Here is a 15,796-nt window from a genome sequence, read left to right as displayed (position 1 = left end):
ATCCCTCTAGACCTTCAAAGGGGGGGAGAGACTCCTAACCCAGTAGATGCATCCAAGCCAGCTGCCCTGCCTTCTTTCCCCACCCAGTGTGTGACTAATGCCTGCCCTTGTCCTTGAAGAGCGCCGTACTAGCCAAAAGAAATCATAATTTGAAGCACTCTAAGCCCCGCCTCCTATTATTGTGGGAGTGATGCGGCTCAGGGGTTACAAACGAGGGGCGGCAGAGGACGGGGGGGGGGGGGGGAGGGGGGGGCAGGGGATGGCAGACAATTCTGATTCTAACCTCCGTCTGCTATGGGCTGTGCAGCCTGTAGCGGGCACTTAATCTCTCTGAGCCTGGGTCTCAGCTACAAAGCCTGGTGCTGCTAGGAGGAGTGAAGGAGAGAAAACATCTGTAAAATGTTTTCAACAGTGCAGGGTGCACAGAAGGTACTCATATTCAATGTCAGCCAGGGCAGGTAAAGAAAATGGAGGGCCACAGGTGGAGTGGACTTGCCCAGGGTCACATAACTCAAGGCAAGCGCCTCCTGCAGCGCTACACAACTCTCTCTAGCTTCCTCCCAGGGAAAAGGGAGGGACTGACATGAGCCCAGGGAAGGACTTCCTTGGATCAATCAGATGGGCAAGTCCTCAGCCTTCTACAATGGCCTCAGCCTATCACCCTGGTCAGGCCATCTCTACAGCAATGCCCGTCTCTCCTCTATTGCTCTCTCTCTCTCTCTCTCTCTCTCTCTCTCTCTCTCTCTCTCTCTCTCTCCTTGAAATTTGAGTCACAGGGCCCCAGAACTCAGTCCCATGGACTCCAGGCCAGTAGGACTTTGTGAGGGGTGGGGAGCACTGGGTCCTTCCTGCCTGACATCAGAGCAGAGAAACTGGAGCAACGCTCAGGCCAGCTGGGGCTCTTCCAGCTCAGCCAGATGTCTCAGGAATGTGCTGAGCTGGGAACTACCTCTCAGCTTCCCTCACCACCCCCAACCCTCACCCCTCAGCTGCTTGCTCCGGCTAGGCCTCAGCCCCGCCCCCTCCTGCCCTTTCGTGTCCTTTTCTGGAGAGCATGGCATCCCTCTGATCCTCTCTCCACAGTCCAGCCCCTCAGTCTTCTGGAGGGACTGTCAAAGGAAAGGGTGCCTTTCTCCTCAGACCCCTGTGGTTTGGGTTGACCTTGCTGGGAGCCCAGGCTGTCTGGGAGGGGAAGAGTTCTGAGTGGATACACCATGCCAGACCCCAAATGTGGAACTGATTTTCAGGACGAGAGAGAGAGAGAGAGAGAGAGAGAGAGAGAGAGAGAGAGAGAGAGAGAGAGAGAGAGAGAGAGATATGAAGGCTTTGGGACAGGCAGAGGGTAGGGCTGGGCGTCCACTCTGGGAGAAGATCCCTGGGCTTCTTGTCCCAGCTGAGTACTGGGGGAGCCAAAGGGGTGGTGTGCCAGCCTGGCCTTGGCTCAAGGATGGGATTCAGAACCTTCTAGTCCCCTGGGCTTCATAGGGACTTGCTTTGCGAACATTGAAGGGGTCTGAGTTACTGGATGGGCTAAGGGAACCCCATTAGAGTCCTGAGGCTGGGCCTGGCGACAGGGCATGGCTTGGGAGAGACCCCAGTTCTAAAGAAAGACAACTTTATTCCTCTGCAAGGGTGGAGTTGCCTTGGGTCCTGGTGCTGTAATGAAAAAGCCAAACGTACTAGGAGCTAGTGCTCTTGCCCAAGGGGGAGTCACCTCAGGTCACAGGGGTGGCTGGGTGGGGGGCTGTGATTACAGGAGAGGGGGAGAAGGAGCTGGCTCCCCGCTGTCTCACTCTACCCTGGGCTTCGGGAAAGCCCACTGCTGGACCTCCTCTTGAGGAAATTCCCCCAACCATTCAGAAAGCTGACAGCTGAGATGCCCTAATGGACTCTAGACCTCCTGGCACCAAGACAGGTCAAAGTTGCTGTGGCCACCACCTTGTCCAGGCCAGAACTATCACTGACTCCCCGTGTCCTGCTGAAGAAAACCTTGCAGCTGCCTAGCAGGCCATCAAAGGTCTGAGATAAGGATCCCGCTGGCCATGTAGCTCTCATCCCGTCTCTCCAGGGTGTGAGGTTGTCAGCTCCTTTGCTTATACCCTGTGCCTGGAATGCCTTCCTACCCTTCTCATGCCTGCTCCTTCCATCCAGTTCCCATGCTGCTTCCTCCCGGAAGCCTGTCTGGAGCTCCGGAAAAATCTTTCTCCTGTGCTAGAATAACATGCAGGCTGCTGGCTACTGGTTAGTGCCATGCCTTCAACTCTATGCACGCTGGGACCCAAGTCTCCTCCTAAGTGGAAGCCCTGAGCACGAGGCCCGGTGAGATTCCTCACAGTACAGTTAACAACAACAACAACAACAAACAACAACAACAACAGTGAATGCGCATGTGCCAGCCCCCTCTGCTCTGCTTCTTGGCCTTCAAGGCCTCATTTAAGCTTCAGAAATAAAAATAGACACATACTATCAGAGCCCTTGTTTACAAACCAGGAAACTGAGGCACAGAGAGAGACATGCTGCCCAGTTTCGTGCTGCTTGCAGTCAAAGTACAGTGAGCCCAGACTTGACTCCAGGGCCTGTGTTCTTTAGTGTCCATGACATCACTGGCCGCTGACAGAATGAAGAGCAGATTCCAGGTGCCCCTGCACCGTGCCTGGTACAGCAGCGAGTACAGGGCTGGGTATAAAAGGGAGTCTTCCCCTAGGGCCCAGCTTTGTTCCTTCCCTGGCTTTCCATTCCCTGATACCTGGAGACACAGAGCCGTGACACCTGGGGCTTGGAAGTTTTGGGGCTTAACCTGAAGAAAAGGCCTTCTACCCAGGTCTGGTGCTACAGGCCTCTAGTACGAACAATGCTAAGACAAGAGGATCACAAGTTCAAGGGCCTGCCCAGACTACAAAATGAGTTCAAGGCCAAGCCTGAGAGAGACCTTGTCTTACATTATAAAAAGGAAAAAGAGGGCCAAGGCTATAGCTGAGCAGCAGAGGACTTGCCTAGCATAAACAAGGCTTTGGGGTCAATCCTCAGTACACGCATGCGCGCACACACACACACACACTTCCCACACAGAATTGGAGAAGGTGGTGTGTTTCCCTAAGGGTGGTGGCCAAATGCTAACATCTTTCTTTTCAGACAAAAGCAGTAGCAGCAGCAGCAGCAGCAGCAGCACTAGCTGAATTCTACAGAGGGCATATTGTGCACCAGGCTCTGTGCTAGGTCATCTTTAAGAAGTCCTAGTTGCAGGTCAGTAAGGTGGCTGAGCTGGTAAGGGTGACAAGCTTGACAACTTAAGTTGGGTTCCTGGGACCCACATAGTGAAACAGGGACTTGACACTGACTTTTTGCAGACCTTCACATGTACCCTAAGACAGACAGACAGACAGACAGACAGATAGACAGGCAGAAACATACCACACACACACATACACACATGAGAGAGAGAGAGAGAGAGAGAGAGAGAGAGAGAGAGAGAGAGAGAGAGAGAAGGGGGAGGGGCCGGGGGTAGAGGGAGAGAGAGAGAGAGAGGAGGGAGGGAGGGAGACAGACAGAAAAAGAATTCTGGTTGAGTTTTTATGAGAACCCTACTTTTGACCATCTTCTCCACTTTGGACAGGAAGAAAAGAAGTCTGAGTTGGGTATGGTGGCACACACCTTTAATCCCAGCACCCGGGAGGCAGAGGCAGGTGAATCTCTGTGAGTTTGAGGCCAGCCTTGTCTACATAGGACAGCCAGGGCTACACAGAGAAACCCTGTTTCAAAAAATCAAAGAGGAGGAGGAGGAGGAGGAAGAGGAGGGGGAGGAGGAGGAGGAGGAGGAAGAGGAGGAGGGGGAAGACAGACACCTGATGATGTCATCTGAAGGAGTCAGGCACCTACCCCGGCAGCTGAGGACAGTCAGGCTTGTTCCTATGGCTAGTAGAGATGACACTGATCATAAGATGGTCACCTTACCCTCACCTCAGGCATTGCCCAGCTGTTCAGGGCCTGCCCATCTCTCTGCCACTTGATTTTGAACTGCGGTCTATATAGGTTGGGCCCAATCACTAGCCCAGTGTGAGAGCTTTTTGAGGTTTGAATTTTCTCACAGTGAGAGGGTCCAAGAGTTACGCTTGCTTCTCACCTAAACCCATGCATCTTTGGAGACCATGCTATTTAGAGCACTGTCTGTTTCTAATGGTGTCTGGTGAATTCCCAGATCACTATTTTACTACACTGTAGAGTCCATAGGCATACATTACTATATTCTTAGTATTTCACACTAGAAAAAGTCACATGAAGGCTGACAGAAGGTTCAGTGGATAAAACACTTGCTGCAGAAGCATGAGAGCCAGAGGCGAGATCTTCAACCATCACGTAAGAGCCAGGCAGGCACGGTGGCCAGCCTGCAACCCTGGCACCCCAGAGGTGGAGGCAAACTCACTAGCTTGGCTAGGTGGACTGATGAAGTCTGGGAAAGACCCTGCCTTAGTAATTAAATTGGAGTGAGGTTGAGACACTCCATGTGCTTTGCTTTGCTCTCTACATGCACAGATGTGCATGTACACTTATACACATATGCACACACAAATGTGAACATACATAGATACATTCATGTAGTGTGCATGCACACATACACACACACACACACACACACACACACACACACACACACACACACCCGCCCCACACAAGGGCCATCATGATAAAGTGGAAAGCTGAGGTGAGACATACTTGATTAAGTACTTGAATGAACACACAAATGGATGAATTAAAAAAATACTTTGAGTTTTCCAGATTTGGCATTTTCTTTAATCTGGAAAACACAGAGGAGAGGACATTCTAGTGGGATTCTAGATGAGAGAATCATGGGAGAAAGGCAAAGTAGAAGGACCCAGAGGGTCCTAGAAGCCTACAAGTAGAACATTATGATAGGCAGATTTGGGCATAGGGGTCCCGCTCAAACTAAGGCACCAGCCAAGGACAATACAGGCGGTAAACCTTAAACCCCTACCCAGATCTAGCCAATGGACGGAACACTCTCCACAGTAGAGTGGAGAGTGGGATATTACTTTCTCACATACTCTGGTGCCTCACCTTTGACCATGTCCCCTGGAGGGGGAGACCTGATGGCACTCAGAGGAAGGACAGCAGGTTACCAAGAAGAGACTTGATACCCTATGAACATATAGAGGGGGAGGTAATCCCCCTCAGGAACAGTCATAGGGGAGGGGAGTAAGGGGAAAATGGGAGGGAGGGAAGAACGGGAGGATACAAGGGAAGGGATAACCATTGAGATGTAACAAGAATAAATTAATAAAAATAAAAAATAAAAAAAAAATAAAAAAATACTTTGAAAAGAAGGACGGTCAAAGCTGGAAGGTTTAAAGTGTGTTTTCTCTTTATCCCTCTACCTATTTATTCCTCCTCCACTGCTGTTCTACTCAACCCTTCTCTGCATTCATTTTTTTCTCCCACCACCTACTTATCCATTCTCTCTCCTTTCTTCCTCCCAATCATCTTTACTTTTTTCTTTCCATCTTCTCTGTATCCATCCACCCATCCATCAGTCCATCTGTCCATCTAGCCAGTTCATCAGCTTATTAATCCATCCATCTATGTTTACAGCTCCTAAGCTTTCAGTCATCCATCCATGCAAACACCCACCCACTCACCCATCTGCTGGCCCGTGGTGTAAACAAATACCTCCTAAGCATTACAGCTATAACAAGGCAGCCAAAATGAATGAGGTGACCCTATGCCTTCAGGGAACCCTTAGTCTAATTTAGCAATAAGGAAGTTAAGGTCCAGGAAGGGAAAGGCTTTGCTTAAGGTCACACAGTTAAGTTGAGACATGAGGTGACTGAAGGGTGAGGATGGTTTGGGCAGAGCAGAGCCCAAAGGAGCAGGCTGGGTCTGGCTTTCTTCTGGTGGAGCCCTGCAGTCACTGCCTGAGAACTGCGTCCCTGCTCTCCAGGAGGGCCTTAAGGGCCTGCCCCATGCCTCTGCTTTCATTTTTGTTATTCTTTTGGAAGAGGAAGGAGGGCGTGGCTGCTGCTGTCCAGCTGTTGTGTCGGACCACACATCCCTGCTTAGATGTGTCAGCCTCTTTGTGAAGGGTGAAATGGTTTCTGGGCCTCCAGCCAAGGGCCATGGAAGCATCACTGAGTGCTCAGTCCCTGGAGAGCTGCGGGGAGGAGCTGACCGAGCCTGGCAACAGGGAACTCCACTCACAGCTCAAAGGCAAGTCAAGCTCACTGATGACCTGGTCCATCCAGCTCTCGGGGATCAAGGCCTTTGGCTTTGTGAGGAAACCAATACCCATGACATGCATCCTTTGCGTGTCAAGGTTCTGGGCCGTTCTTCTCCTCCCAGCTTCTGTACTAGACATTTCCACCTCCACATTTGTCCTGCTCCTGCATCAGGGTCCTGCCACTGATGGTGGCTTCCCTGGGTCTGCTCAAGGGGGGGGGGGGGGGTTACTCAGACTTCCAGCCAAAACGATGCTCAGAGTCTTGACTCAACCCCACCCAAATCTTCCTTCTCCATCCTGCTCCCCTGGAGTGCTGAGTCTTCCAGAAGAACAGCCTGTTCTCCAACATCTGGAACTGGTTTCTTGACAGAGGTTCAAGGGCAAGCCAGGTCCCCGAGAGAGATGCTTCAGGAGGCTCCCGGTATAGAGACTGCAGGAGGTACACAATCGAGCGGTGTCCTCTGGAGAACAGAGGTGCAAGGTCTCCAAGAGGATTATGGAGCAGCACCCAGCATGGACATAAGGAGAGGGATTGAGGGGCTCAGCTGCATCTCTAAAACTCCAGGTATCCAGTGGTGCCCTAAAGATGGCAGCCGGGAGAAATGTTGGCAGGGCCCCTTGGATAGAGAGCAAAGTCTGAACCGGAACCAGAATGCATGGAAGGGAGTTTAGTCCTTACTTATTTCTCCCTGTCCTCAGATACCCTGGAGCACGCTCACCCTCTCTCAGTCTCCTTTTCTCATCTGCACAAGGGACAGGGATGCAGGCTGGATGCCCGGGCGGGAGAAGACAGCAGTGGTACTGCCCACTGGCTGAAATGACTCTCAATAGAGCCTTCACCAGCAGCTGTGGAAGTCACCAGGGAGGGATGGGTGGGAGGTCACTTCGGTAAAACCTCCGACTTGTCCTGGGGCCCCTACAAGGGTCTGCTCCATCATTGGTGTCAGCCAGCATCCGTGGGTAGGAAGCAAGCGAAGTTGTGCGTGAATGTGTGTTGTTGACCCGGGCATGGCCATGCTAAGGACTCACACGCCTCAGCCCTATGGGAGTGGCAAAGCCTTGCCCAGGCGACCCTCAGAGGGATGACAAAACCCTCCTCGGGTCAGAGTGTGAGTGTTGAGAGTGTGTGTGCAGAAAACCGTAGTGTGCTCTACCTGGCCGCCTGCAGCCTGCAAACTGCTCCCCTACAAGGTTAACTAAGCCTGCCTTGTTGTTGGTCTGTATATAAAAGCCCCGCCTCCTTATTCTGCTGCACATAACAGCCCTTCCTCCCTGCTCAGCTGTATGCAATAACCCTGCCTCCTTGTTGATCTGTACGCAATGACGCTGCTTCCATGTTCAACTGTATATAACACGCCGAGCTTCCAGGATACTCTGGTTTCCCTATCAGAGAGCCAGTCCACCCAGTCCCAGCTTTTCTGTGTCCATCTGTCATTTCTTAATTTCTTCACTACCCCAGGTAGGCCAGTCCGGGGAGCCATGCAGAGCATGGTGTCTACGCTGTTTCCCTGTTTCTCATTTAGCAGTGGGTAGCCATTTAGACCTGGGTGGGCCTCCTTCGCGCAGGCAGCCCTGGGATCTGCCAGTGTGCCTCCTCAATGCCAGCCATAGAAGGAATCCACATGTATATTAGTGAGGGAGAAAATGGGTACCTGGCAGCTGCAGGGAGGCCTGGGGGCAGGTGAAGCATCCGTGGGCATCCCCACCACACTCTGGGTTGGCTGGTCAGGACCCCGAGGCCTCCAGGACCTCTTCTGGAATTTCCCTTTTTTTTTTTTTTTTTTTTTTTTTTTTGAGACAGGGTTTCTCTACGTAGCCTTGGTGCCCTGGACTTGCTTTGTAGACCAGGCTGGCCTCGAACTCACAGGGATCCACCTGCCTCTGCCTTCCGAGTGCTGGGATTAAAGGTGTGTGCCACCACTCCTGGCACTCTTCTGGAATTTCCTGCACGCCTCTTGAATACTCAGCTCCTGATGCTTTTTTGTTTTGTTTTTCACAGCTTTGCTTTACCTTAAAAGAAGTTTCTCGACAAATGCAGTAAATCCTTGACTAGAGCAAAGTCCTCTGTGGTGTGAAGAAACCCGTGTTTCTGCCTCATGTTCAGGCTCCATCTTAAATAAAGTAGGCGGATCTCTGTGTCCGTGGGGCTCGGCAACAGCTACCCCCATCTCCTGTGTGGCTCTTTCAGCCTTTACTCTTTTGCTCTTAGTGACAGGTCCACCCACCTGAAATGTATCATTTATTACCAACTGTGCAAAGCTGTAACTCCATCTCTTACACAATCTGGAAATGGTGGGTTGGATTTTTGCATTATTGTAGAATTTTACTAAGCCGGTGCCTACTTTGCGTCACAATATTATGCTAGGTTTATGGCAATGTGTAAAATTGATACGGTCTCTGCTTTTATGGAACTTCTTCATGGAGGAAATATATAAAAAGTCAATAAAACAGCTGCAAACTGGGAGCCAGGCCATGAAGAAACTAAAGGAAGGAAGCGGAGAACAGCAGGGGCCCCCAGGCTGTTGAGCTCAGAGTGCAAAGCTGAAGTGCGCGGATGTGGGGCAGCACTTCAAACGGGAGGAAGAGCACGTACAAAGGCCCTGGGGTAGGACTGCTAAAGGACTACAGCTTAAGCTAGCTGAATATAGGTCTAAGCGACCTAGAACAGTCTGAGGAGGAAGGAACAGGAAGACCCAGGCTCAAGGTCTGGCTCAAAAGCCACAGGTTCAAATTCCCTACGGGTCAGCCAACTCTAGACTGTCCCAGACTAGGGCCTGCAGGGGCCTTGGGCAGATTATGGCAATGGCTCACAGTATTGATTACTCTTTGGAAACCATAGTGATGCTCTGTGTAAAGCCCAGAGACAGCATCCACTGCAGGAGTCTGATGGCGGGGAGTAGGTGAGCTTAGCACCCTCCACTTTTCTCCCTGAAACATACAGAGACTAGGGAGCTGAGGAGATGGCTAGGTCAGTAAAGTCTTTGCCACACAAACATGAGGACCTGAGTTCGAACCCCAGGACCCACATGAGAAGGTAGGCCCGGGCAGTGCACAGTTGTAATCACAGTGCTGGGGAGGGGGAGACAGGGTATCCCTGTGGCTGGCTAGCCAGTCTATAGCCTGATGAGTGAGCTCTAGGCCAGTAAGAGACACTGTCTCAAAAGGAAGATGGTGCTTCAGAAGAGACTGTCCTCTTACCCACCACACCCTTGAATACACACACCTGTATTCCCCACCACATGAAATATACATTCATACATTTTAAAAAATTGTGAAGTCTGAACTGGACCTCATTCCTTCTTTTCACTCATGTGTCTGTCAATGGCTGACCTATGCCTTGTACAGAGCTCTGTTGGGCACTGGGATCAAGGAGACAGATGAAGCTTGTTTCCTCAAAAGTGGTGGAAGGAAAAAAAAAAAAAGCAAAAACAAGAAAGCCTTGGACTCCAAACCCAGTGCTTTCGTGGGGTGTCTAAGGAGCCCTCCTTTTTGAAAAAGAGCTCTGAGGTTTTGGCCTCTCACTGACTTTTTCTTTATTCATTCTTTTCTCGTGGGTTCCACTCTCAGGCCATAGGGCCTCAGCCCTTCTTTTGGTCAGAATTAAAACACACACACACACACACACACACACACACACACACACACACACGCACACAATCACACACAATCACACACACACAATCACACACACACAATCTCACACACACACACACACACACACACACACACACACACACTGTAATGGCTGCAGAGAGCCCACCCACACAGGCCCATCCAAACACACATACTTCTCTAATCTCCCCAAATCCTGCACAGGCTGGGGGGGGCCTCCTGGCTTTCCCCTTTAGCTTTAGTGCAGAAGTCAGCCTGGGGATCTAGGAAGCAGTGCTCAGCCTTATTACCTCCCTCTAAGCCTCCTCTGGGCTGGTCCTGGGGTCCCCTCATTCCCACACCTGGCCTCCCCAGCTGCTGAGAGGTACATGGGTGTGTTGAGCAAACATCCTTGCAACTTCCTGCTGCTCCCCTCTAGGACAACAGAACCCCCGCCTCCCTGCTCCCCCTCTTCCTCTTCCCCATACCTCCCAGCTGGGGTTTCTCTGGAATCCTGAGTCAGTTCCGTGGGGAGAAAGCAGACATATCCCTTTCTCCTGGCCAGAGGCGAGAGATAAGACACACGCACAGACTCTCGCTTCTTCTGTTCTCCCATCCCAGTTAGCTGTGGGCACAGGACCATAGGGTACAATGCAAGAGAGCTCAAGGACAGTCACTTTGGAACCATGGGAAGGTGGAGACGCTGGTGGAGAAGGAAGCCCTGCACCTCTGGGAGGAAAGACCGCTGCTGTGTTCCATGGGGCACAGGCAGCATCACTGTAGGAGGAAGGCCTCAGAGGCAATGAGAGCACAAGCTTTGCAGGCCTGCTGGACGCCTTGTGTTCAGGCCCTTGCCGGCCCTTGCAGAGGGAGCGCAAGTCTTCTCAGCTAGAGGAACTGGCTTGTCCTGTTTTGCTTCTAGTGCAATAGGGGCATATGGGGTCCCCATGTGGGGTCCCCAATGGCCCACAGTGGGATTTTTCAGGACAGTGAAGAGACAAGTTTTCATCTTCCAGATAGATGCGCCCCTCCCATCATCATCCCTGGAAGCCCTCACGCAGAATGAAGGGGGACATGGGGTGTTGCTGTGGTGAGGAACTTACACGTGGAAACAGAAGGCCCAGAGAAGCAATGGGACTCACTTAAGGCTCAAGGACATATCAACTCCCCGCTGCGTGCTTCTCACTGCCTCTTGCCTTCAGCTGTAGTCCCTTGCCAGGCCTTAAGCCGCATTCGTTTTTATGTTACTTTTCTCGCCAAAGCCTTACAATAACACTACAGGGAAAGATGCCCTCCTATTTCAGGTACGGAAACCAAGGCCCTGAAGAACACAAGTCACCAGAACAGCCCCACTAGCTGGTGGCAGAGCCAGACCCAGAATTTCCAAATCCTAGCTAAGAGAGGAGCCTTCTCCTCTTAGAAACCCCTTTCCCAGCCTGGTAGGTGGTGGTGCACTCCTTTAATCCCAGCACTTGGGAGGCGGAGGCAGACAGATCGCTGTGAGTTCGAGGCCAGCCTGGTCTACCATGCGAGTCCAGGACAGCCAAGGCTACACAGAGAAACCCTGTCTCAAAAAACCGAAAACAAAAAACCAACCAACCAACCAAACAAACAAAAACAAAAAACAAAACAAAAATGAAACCCCTTCCCCTCGCCTATCTGACGTTAGTGCCAGCGAGGGCCCGAGGGCCCCAGCTGGGCTCTCCCTCCTGGCGTCCTACTGCCTATCAGGGCTTCTTTCCTGCTTTGGAGCAAGGCCCAGGGGAGCAGCTGCAGAGTTCATTGAGAAGAAAGTCCAGCTCCGGGTCAGCCCCAGCTGTGTGAGGTCTGCAGGGGGGCTGCACTGTCCCCTTGGACTGCAAACCTTTCCCTCTGGCCAGAATCTTTTTACCTTCTTCAAGGGGGCTGTGTGGACCCTCCAAAACTGTCGTTTTACTCCTGGGAAACATCTAGAACCACCCTCCAGCTTTTCCCCATTTTACATATCAAGAAACAAAGGCCTGTGGGAGAAAGAGAGACATGGCCCATGCTCACAGGGAAACAGAGGCAGGAGGAGGCCACAGTTGCTACAGCTCCCGAAACAAAGCCTCTCTCCTTGATCTGATGTAGAAAACCAAGATGTAAACAACCTTCCTCAGACGGCAAGACCTGGGCATGCTGCTTGAGAAGGCCTGGGAGACATGACACCCTGTGACTCCCAGACTGATGGTGACTGATGAGTCAAGTGGCTTGGGACAGTCAAGCGAAGGACACCTAAGGCTTTCAAGGACTTGGCCTTTGGCTGCTAACGTTTTTTCTTAGTGCAGGAGGCAGAGGTGAACAGGTGGGGACCCTGTGTGCTTGGCCTTGTGGTGAGTGTGCGTGGAGGCAGGTACAGCTACCGTTTACTTCCTGGTGGTGGTAGGTTCCCAAACAGCCCCCGTTTCTTCAGGATGAGTCTGTCTCTGTCTCTGTCTCTGTCTCTGTCTCTGTCTCTGTCTCTGTCTCTGTCTCTCTCATTGCCATGCTCCTCCCCCATCGAGTCTTTAGGGCTGAGCCCTAGTGAATGAGAGAGGAAGGAAAGAAGAGAGAGCCACGTTTCCTTAGAAAAGGAGGGTAAAGGAGAGAGAAGGAAGGCAGCTTCATAGCCGGCGGGCAGTCACAAAGCCACAGGGAGAGTTAGCAGAACCAAAGGAAACTAAGGGACAGGAAGCACAGTGGCCAAGAGACAGACACATGGATAGAAAATAAAGGTCTCCTGAGATGTCTCCCGGTCCTGCCCTGACTCACCACCCTCACTTCCCTTCCCGGGAGGACCCGGGCCTGACTCCATAGGGAGGCAAGGGCAGTGTTGCTCAGTTTCTGGGTCTGGTCCGGTATCTGGGTCTGGCTCTGACCCCCTAGAAGCTTCGGGCCTCTGGCCTGGGAAAGCTCCGTTGTGCGCCCCCAAGCGGAGATACAGCTTCAGAGCCACCGGGGCCCTAAAGAGGGCGCAGGAAAAGAGCGCCTCTAACTCTGCTCCCAATCTGGTCTCAGAACCCCGGGGTGGGTGAAGAGCCGATGGAAGACTGTAGTAAAAGGGTGGCGCGCGAGCGGTGGGTGTGAGTATGGGGATTGGTGTCTCTTAAACTCATGTTCGAGGTTCGGATGGCCATCCGATGCCTCCATGTCCCCCTTCCCTCTAGAAGCCAGAAGCCAACGTGTGCTTGGATTGAGTCCCCGTGAGTGGCGTTGGGCGCTAGCTGCGAGCTATGCTCTAGGCTCCTGGTCTAAGAGGGGAGTCCAAGGACCAAACTGTCCCATCTCAAAGCCCTACGCACGTGTCCATCCAGGAAACCCTGAGCCGATCCCCCTCCCTGGCTCTTGCGTATCTTTGCGGGGTTCCAGGCAGTTGGCGGAGAGGGGCTAGAGATGTTTGCAAAGGGGAGCCGAGCCCCTCTAGTTCTTACCGCATTGTTGAGGAAATCCGACTCATTCAGGTCTCCCAGGTCCAGGAAGCTGGATCCCGGGAACAGCCTGTCGGCCGGGAACGGTTCCAAAACGGCGTCCATCGCGCCGGGTTCCAAGGGACCCCTTCGGGCTGCGCTTCCCTCACTCCAGGGCAGCGGCGATCCCCGCACCGAGCTGCGGCTGGGAGCCGACAGGCGGCCCCGGGGGCAGGTCCCGGCGAGCCCCGGGGGAGGAGCGGCGGGGGTGGCGCGGGTCGGGGGCTCTGAGGGGCCTTAGGGCAGCGGCGCCGAACGCACCGTGGGCATTCAGCCGACTCCTCCTCCGGCTCCTCCCGGGGCGCAGCTGGCTTCCATGGGGAGCCCGGGGGTGGGGCCGATGCTGGAGGAGCCCCCCGGGCCGGGCGAGGCGGGGGTGGGGGGACGGGGGAGCTCAATGCTCCCCCGAGGCTGGGTGGCTGCGGACTCGCAGCGATCTCTCTGGGTCTCTTCCTCCGCACGGCTTCTGTCACTTTCCTGGGTCTGAAACTGGGAATCCCGGGCTGGTTAGCCAAGCTGGCCAGGGCGCCACGCCCCCACATCAATATTCACGATAACTCAATATTAATGAGTAGAGGGCGTGGCCGGGGCATGGTCTCCTCTCTTTTAAAGAGACATGTTTCAGTTAGAGCGCCTTAGCAGGCTCAGCTCCCTGAAAGCTAAAACAAGGAGACCAAACTATCCTGTAAACTGTAGGCTTCGTGAAACCAGGGCGGGCTGTACAGGCTTGACCAGCCGCGATCCTGTAAACTGAGGACTGGGTAGGAAGCCAAGTTTTTCCTTTTTTAAAAAAAATAGAATTTCTATGTAGCCCTGGCTAGACTGGAACACTCTCTATAGAGTAGGTTGGCCTCTAACTCATAGAGATTGTCTTGCCTTTGTGTGTGCTCCACCATTCCGGGCTTTTCCTAGTTTGCTACTAAACCCTGAACCAAACTAAAGTCAGGGAACTCTGTTTCAAGCTATCCGTCCCTGGGGCTGGAGCTCAAGAAGGTTAGGAGAGCTTACCATCCTCCCAGAGGAGGACTCAGAAGATATATGGTCACAATCAGGCAATGAGGGTTTACACACACACACACGCACGCACGCACGCACGCACGCACCCCTTTCTTTTTTGCGGGGGGGTGGGGCAGGAGGGATAGGCAAGGGCAGGATGTTCTGTAGCCCAGGCTGGGCTTGCAGGTGTGGACCACCTCACCCAGTTTTTGGTTATGTTTTGTTTTTGTTACTGTTTTTTTTTTGTTGTTGTTGTTTTTTAATTTTTGAGACGGAGGTTTCTCTGAGTGGCTCTGGTTGTCCTGGAACTCACTCTATCGACCAGGCTGGCCTCCGAACTCAGAGAGATCTGCCTGCCTCTGCCTCCTGAGTGCTGGGATTAAAGGCCTGTTCCACCACAACCTGGGAACACACCCAGTTTTATGTAGTGCTTGAGATTACATCTGGGGCCTTCTGCCTCTCTCCCACACCTCAATTGCCAACTTGCAGCTTCGTCACCGTCACCGAGCAAGCTCTCAGTTTACGTGTTTCTTCCCCTGGGAAGCTTCTCCGAAGCCCCAGATGGGAGCACTAACCATCTCTGTACACACTCAGGCCACAGGCACGCAGGACCAGTCTCGTGCGCTGCAGCCAGCCCTTGTTTGCTCACTCGACTGTGACCACACTGGACTCCAGATTCCCTCAGAGCAAACACTAAAACCAGCTCTCCTACAGGCAGAGGGGCTACCTAAGCAGCAAGAGATGGCCGGAGGCACCCTTCCCTCATCAGCCACGAAGCCTCTCAATCTTCTTCAGAGAAGGACATTGGAGAATGAGAGCCTGGTAAGCCAACGTGCTGTCCAGTCACCTGACACGCCTGGGCCCCTTAGACTCATTACTTAAGTAGTCCTGTGCTGCGACAACTTAATCTCTTAAAAGGGCCGATAAACAATCTCTCAGCACCCGAACAAGGGAAAAGTGGCTCAGAAAGGCACTCCCTTGAGGGCTGGGTCCACTGTTTCCTGCCCAGAGTCATGCATGGGATTAAGCGTGTCCTCCCTGCTGGAGTACTGAGCTCAGGATCTAAATGGCCTTTAAGAAGTACAGATATCATCACCTGCTCAACTGTGTGGCTGCTGAAAATCATCACCTGACACCAAAGCTGCTTGCAAGCCAAGAGCTAGTAAGCAAGCAAATGGCTTTTCTTTTCTCTCTAAAAATATTTATTTGCTTATTATGTACACAGTGCTCTGCTTGCATGTACACCTGCACACTGGAAGAGGACACCAGATCCCGTTATAGATGGTTTTGAGCTACCATGTGGTTGCTGGGAGTTGAACTCGGGACCTTTGGAAGGGCAGCCAGTGCTCGTAACCTCTGAGCCATCTCTCCAGCCCTACAAGTTGGCTTTTCTATACTCCCATCTCATGACCCAGAGGACAGTTCTGGACCCTCCAGTCTATCACATGACAATTGGGCTCTAAGGCTTTCTACAGAGTTTACTCCCAAGAAACTGGCGTCAGAGTGCATGTTCTAG

At 52.5% G+C, this 15,796-nt stretch overlaps 1 protein-coding gene across 3 annotated transcripts in view; it reads right to left on the bottom strand.

Moving 5' to 3' along the window:
- The window catches only part of CREB3L1 (cAMP responsive element binding protein 3 like 1), a 45,246-nt gene extending 31,443 nt beyond the window's left edge, over positions 1-13,803 (bottom strand). Inside the window, exon 1 of one of the 3 annotated variants that reach the window (XM_084777344.1) lies at positions 13,249-13,803. In XM_084777344.1, the coding sequence (XP_084633470.1) occupies positions 13,249-13,350 (102 nt within the window). In that variant the 5' untranslated portion in view covers positions 13,351-13,803. The remainder of the gene's footprint in view (positions 1-13,248) is intronic. The other 2 variants (XM_084777343.1, XM_084777345.1) reach the window with 2 other exon arrangements.
- Between the last annotated feature and the right edge of the window lie 1,993 nt (positions 13,804-15,796).

Source organism: Acomys minous, assembly GCF_964271855.1.
Source record: "Acomys minous genome assembly, chromosome: 3".
NCBI classification, from domain to species: Eukaryota; Metazoa; Chordata; class Mammalia; order Rodentia; family Muridae; genus Acomys; species Acomys minous.
The sequence above is the reverse complement of the archived record's forward strand: the minus strand, read 5'-3'. Positions and strand labels throughout refer to the sequence as shown.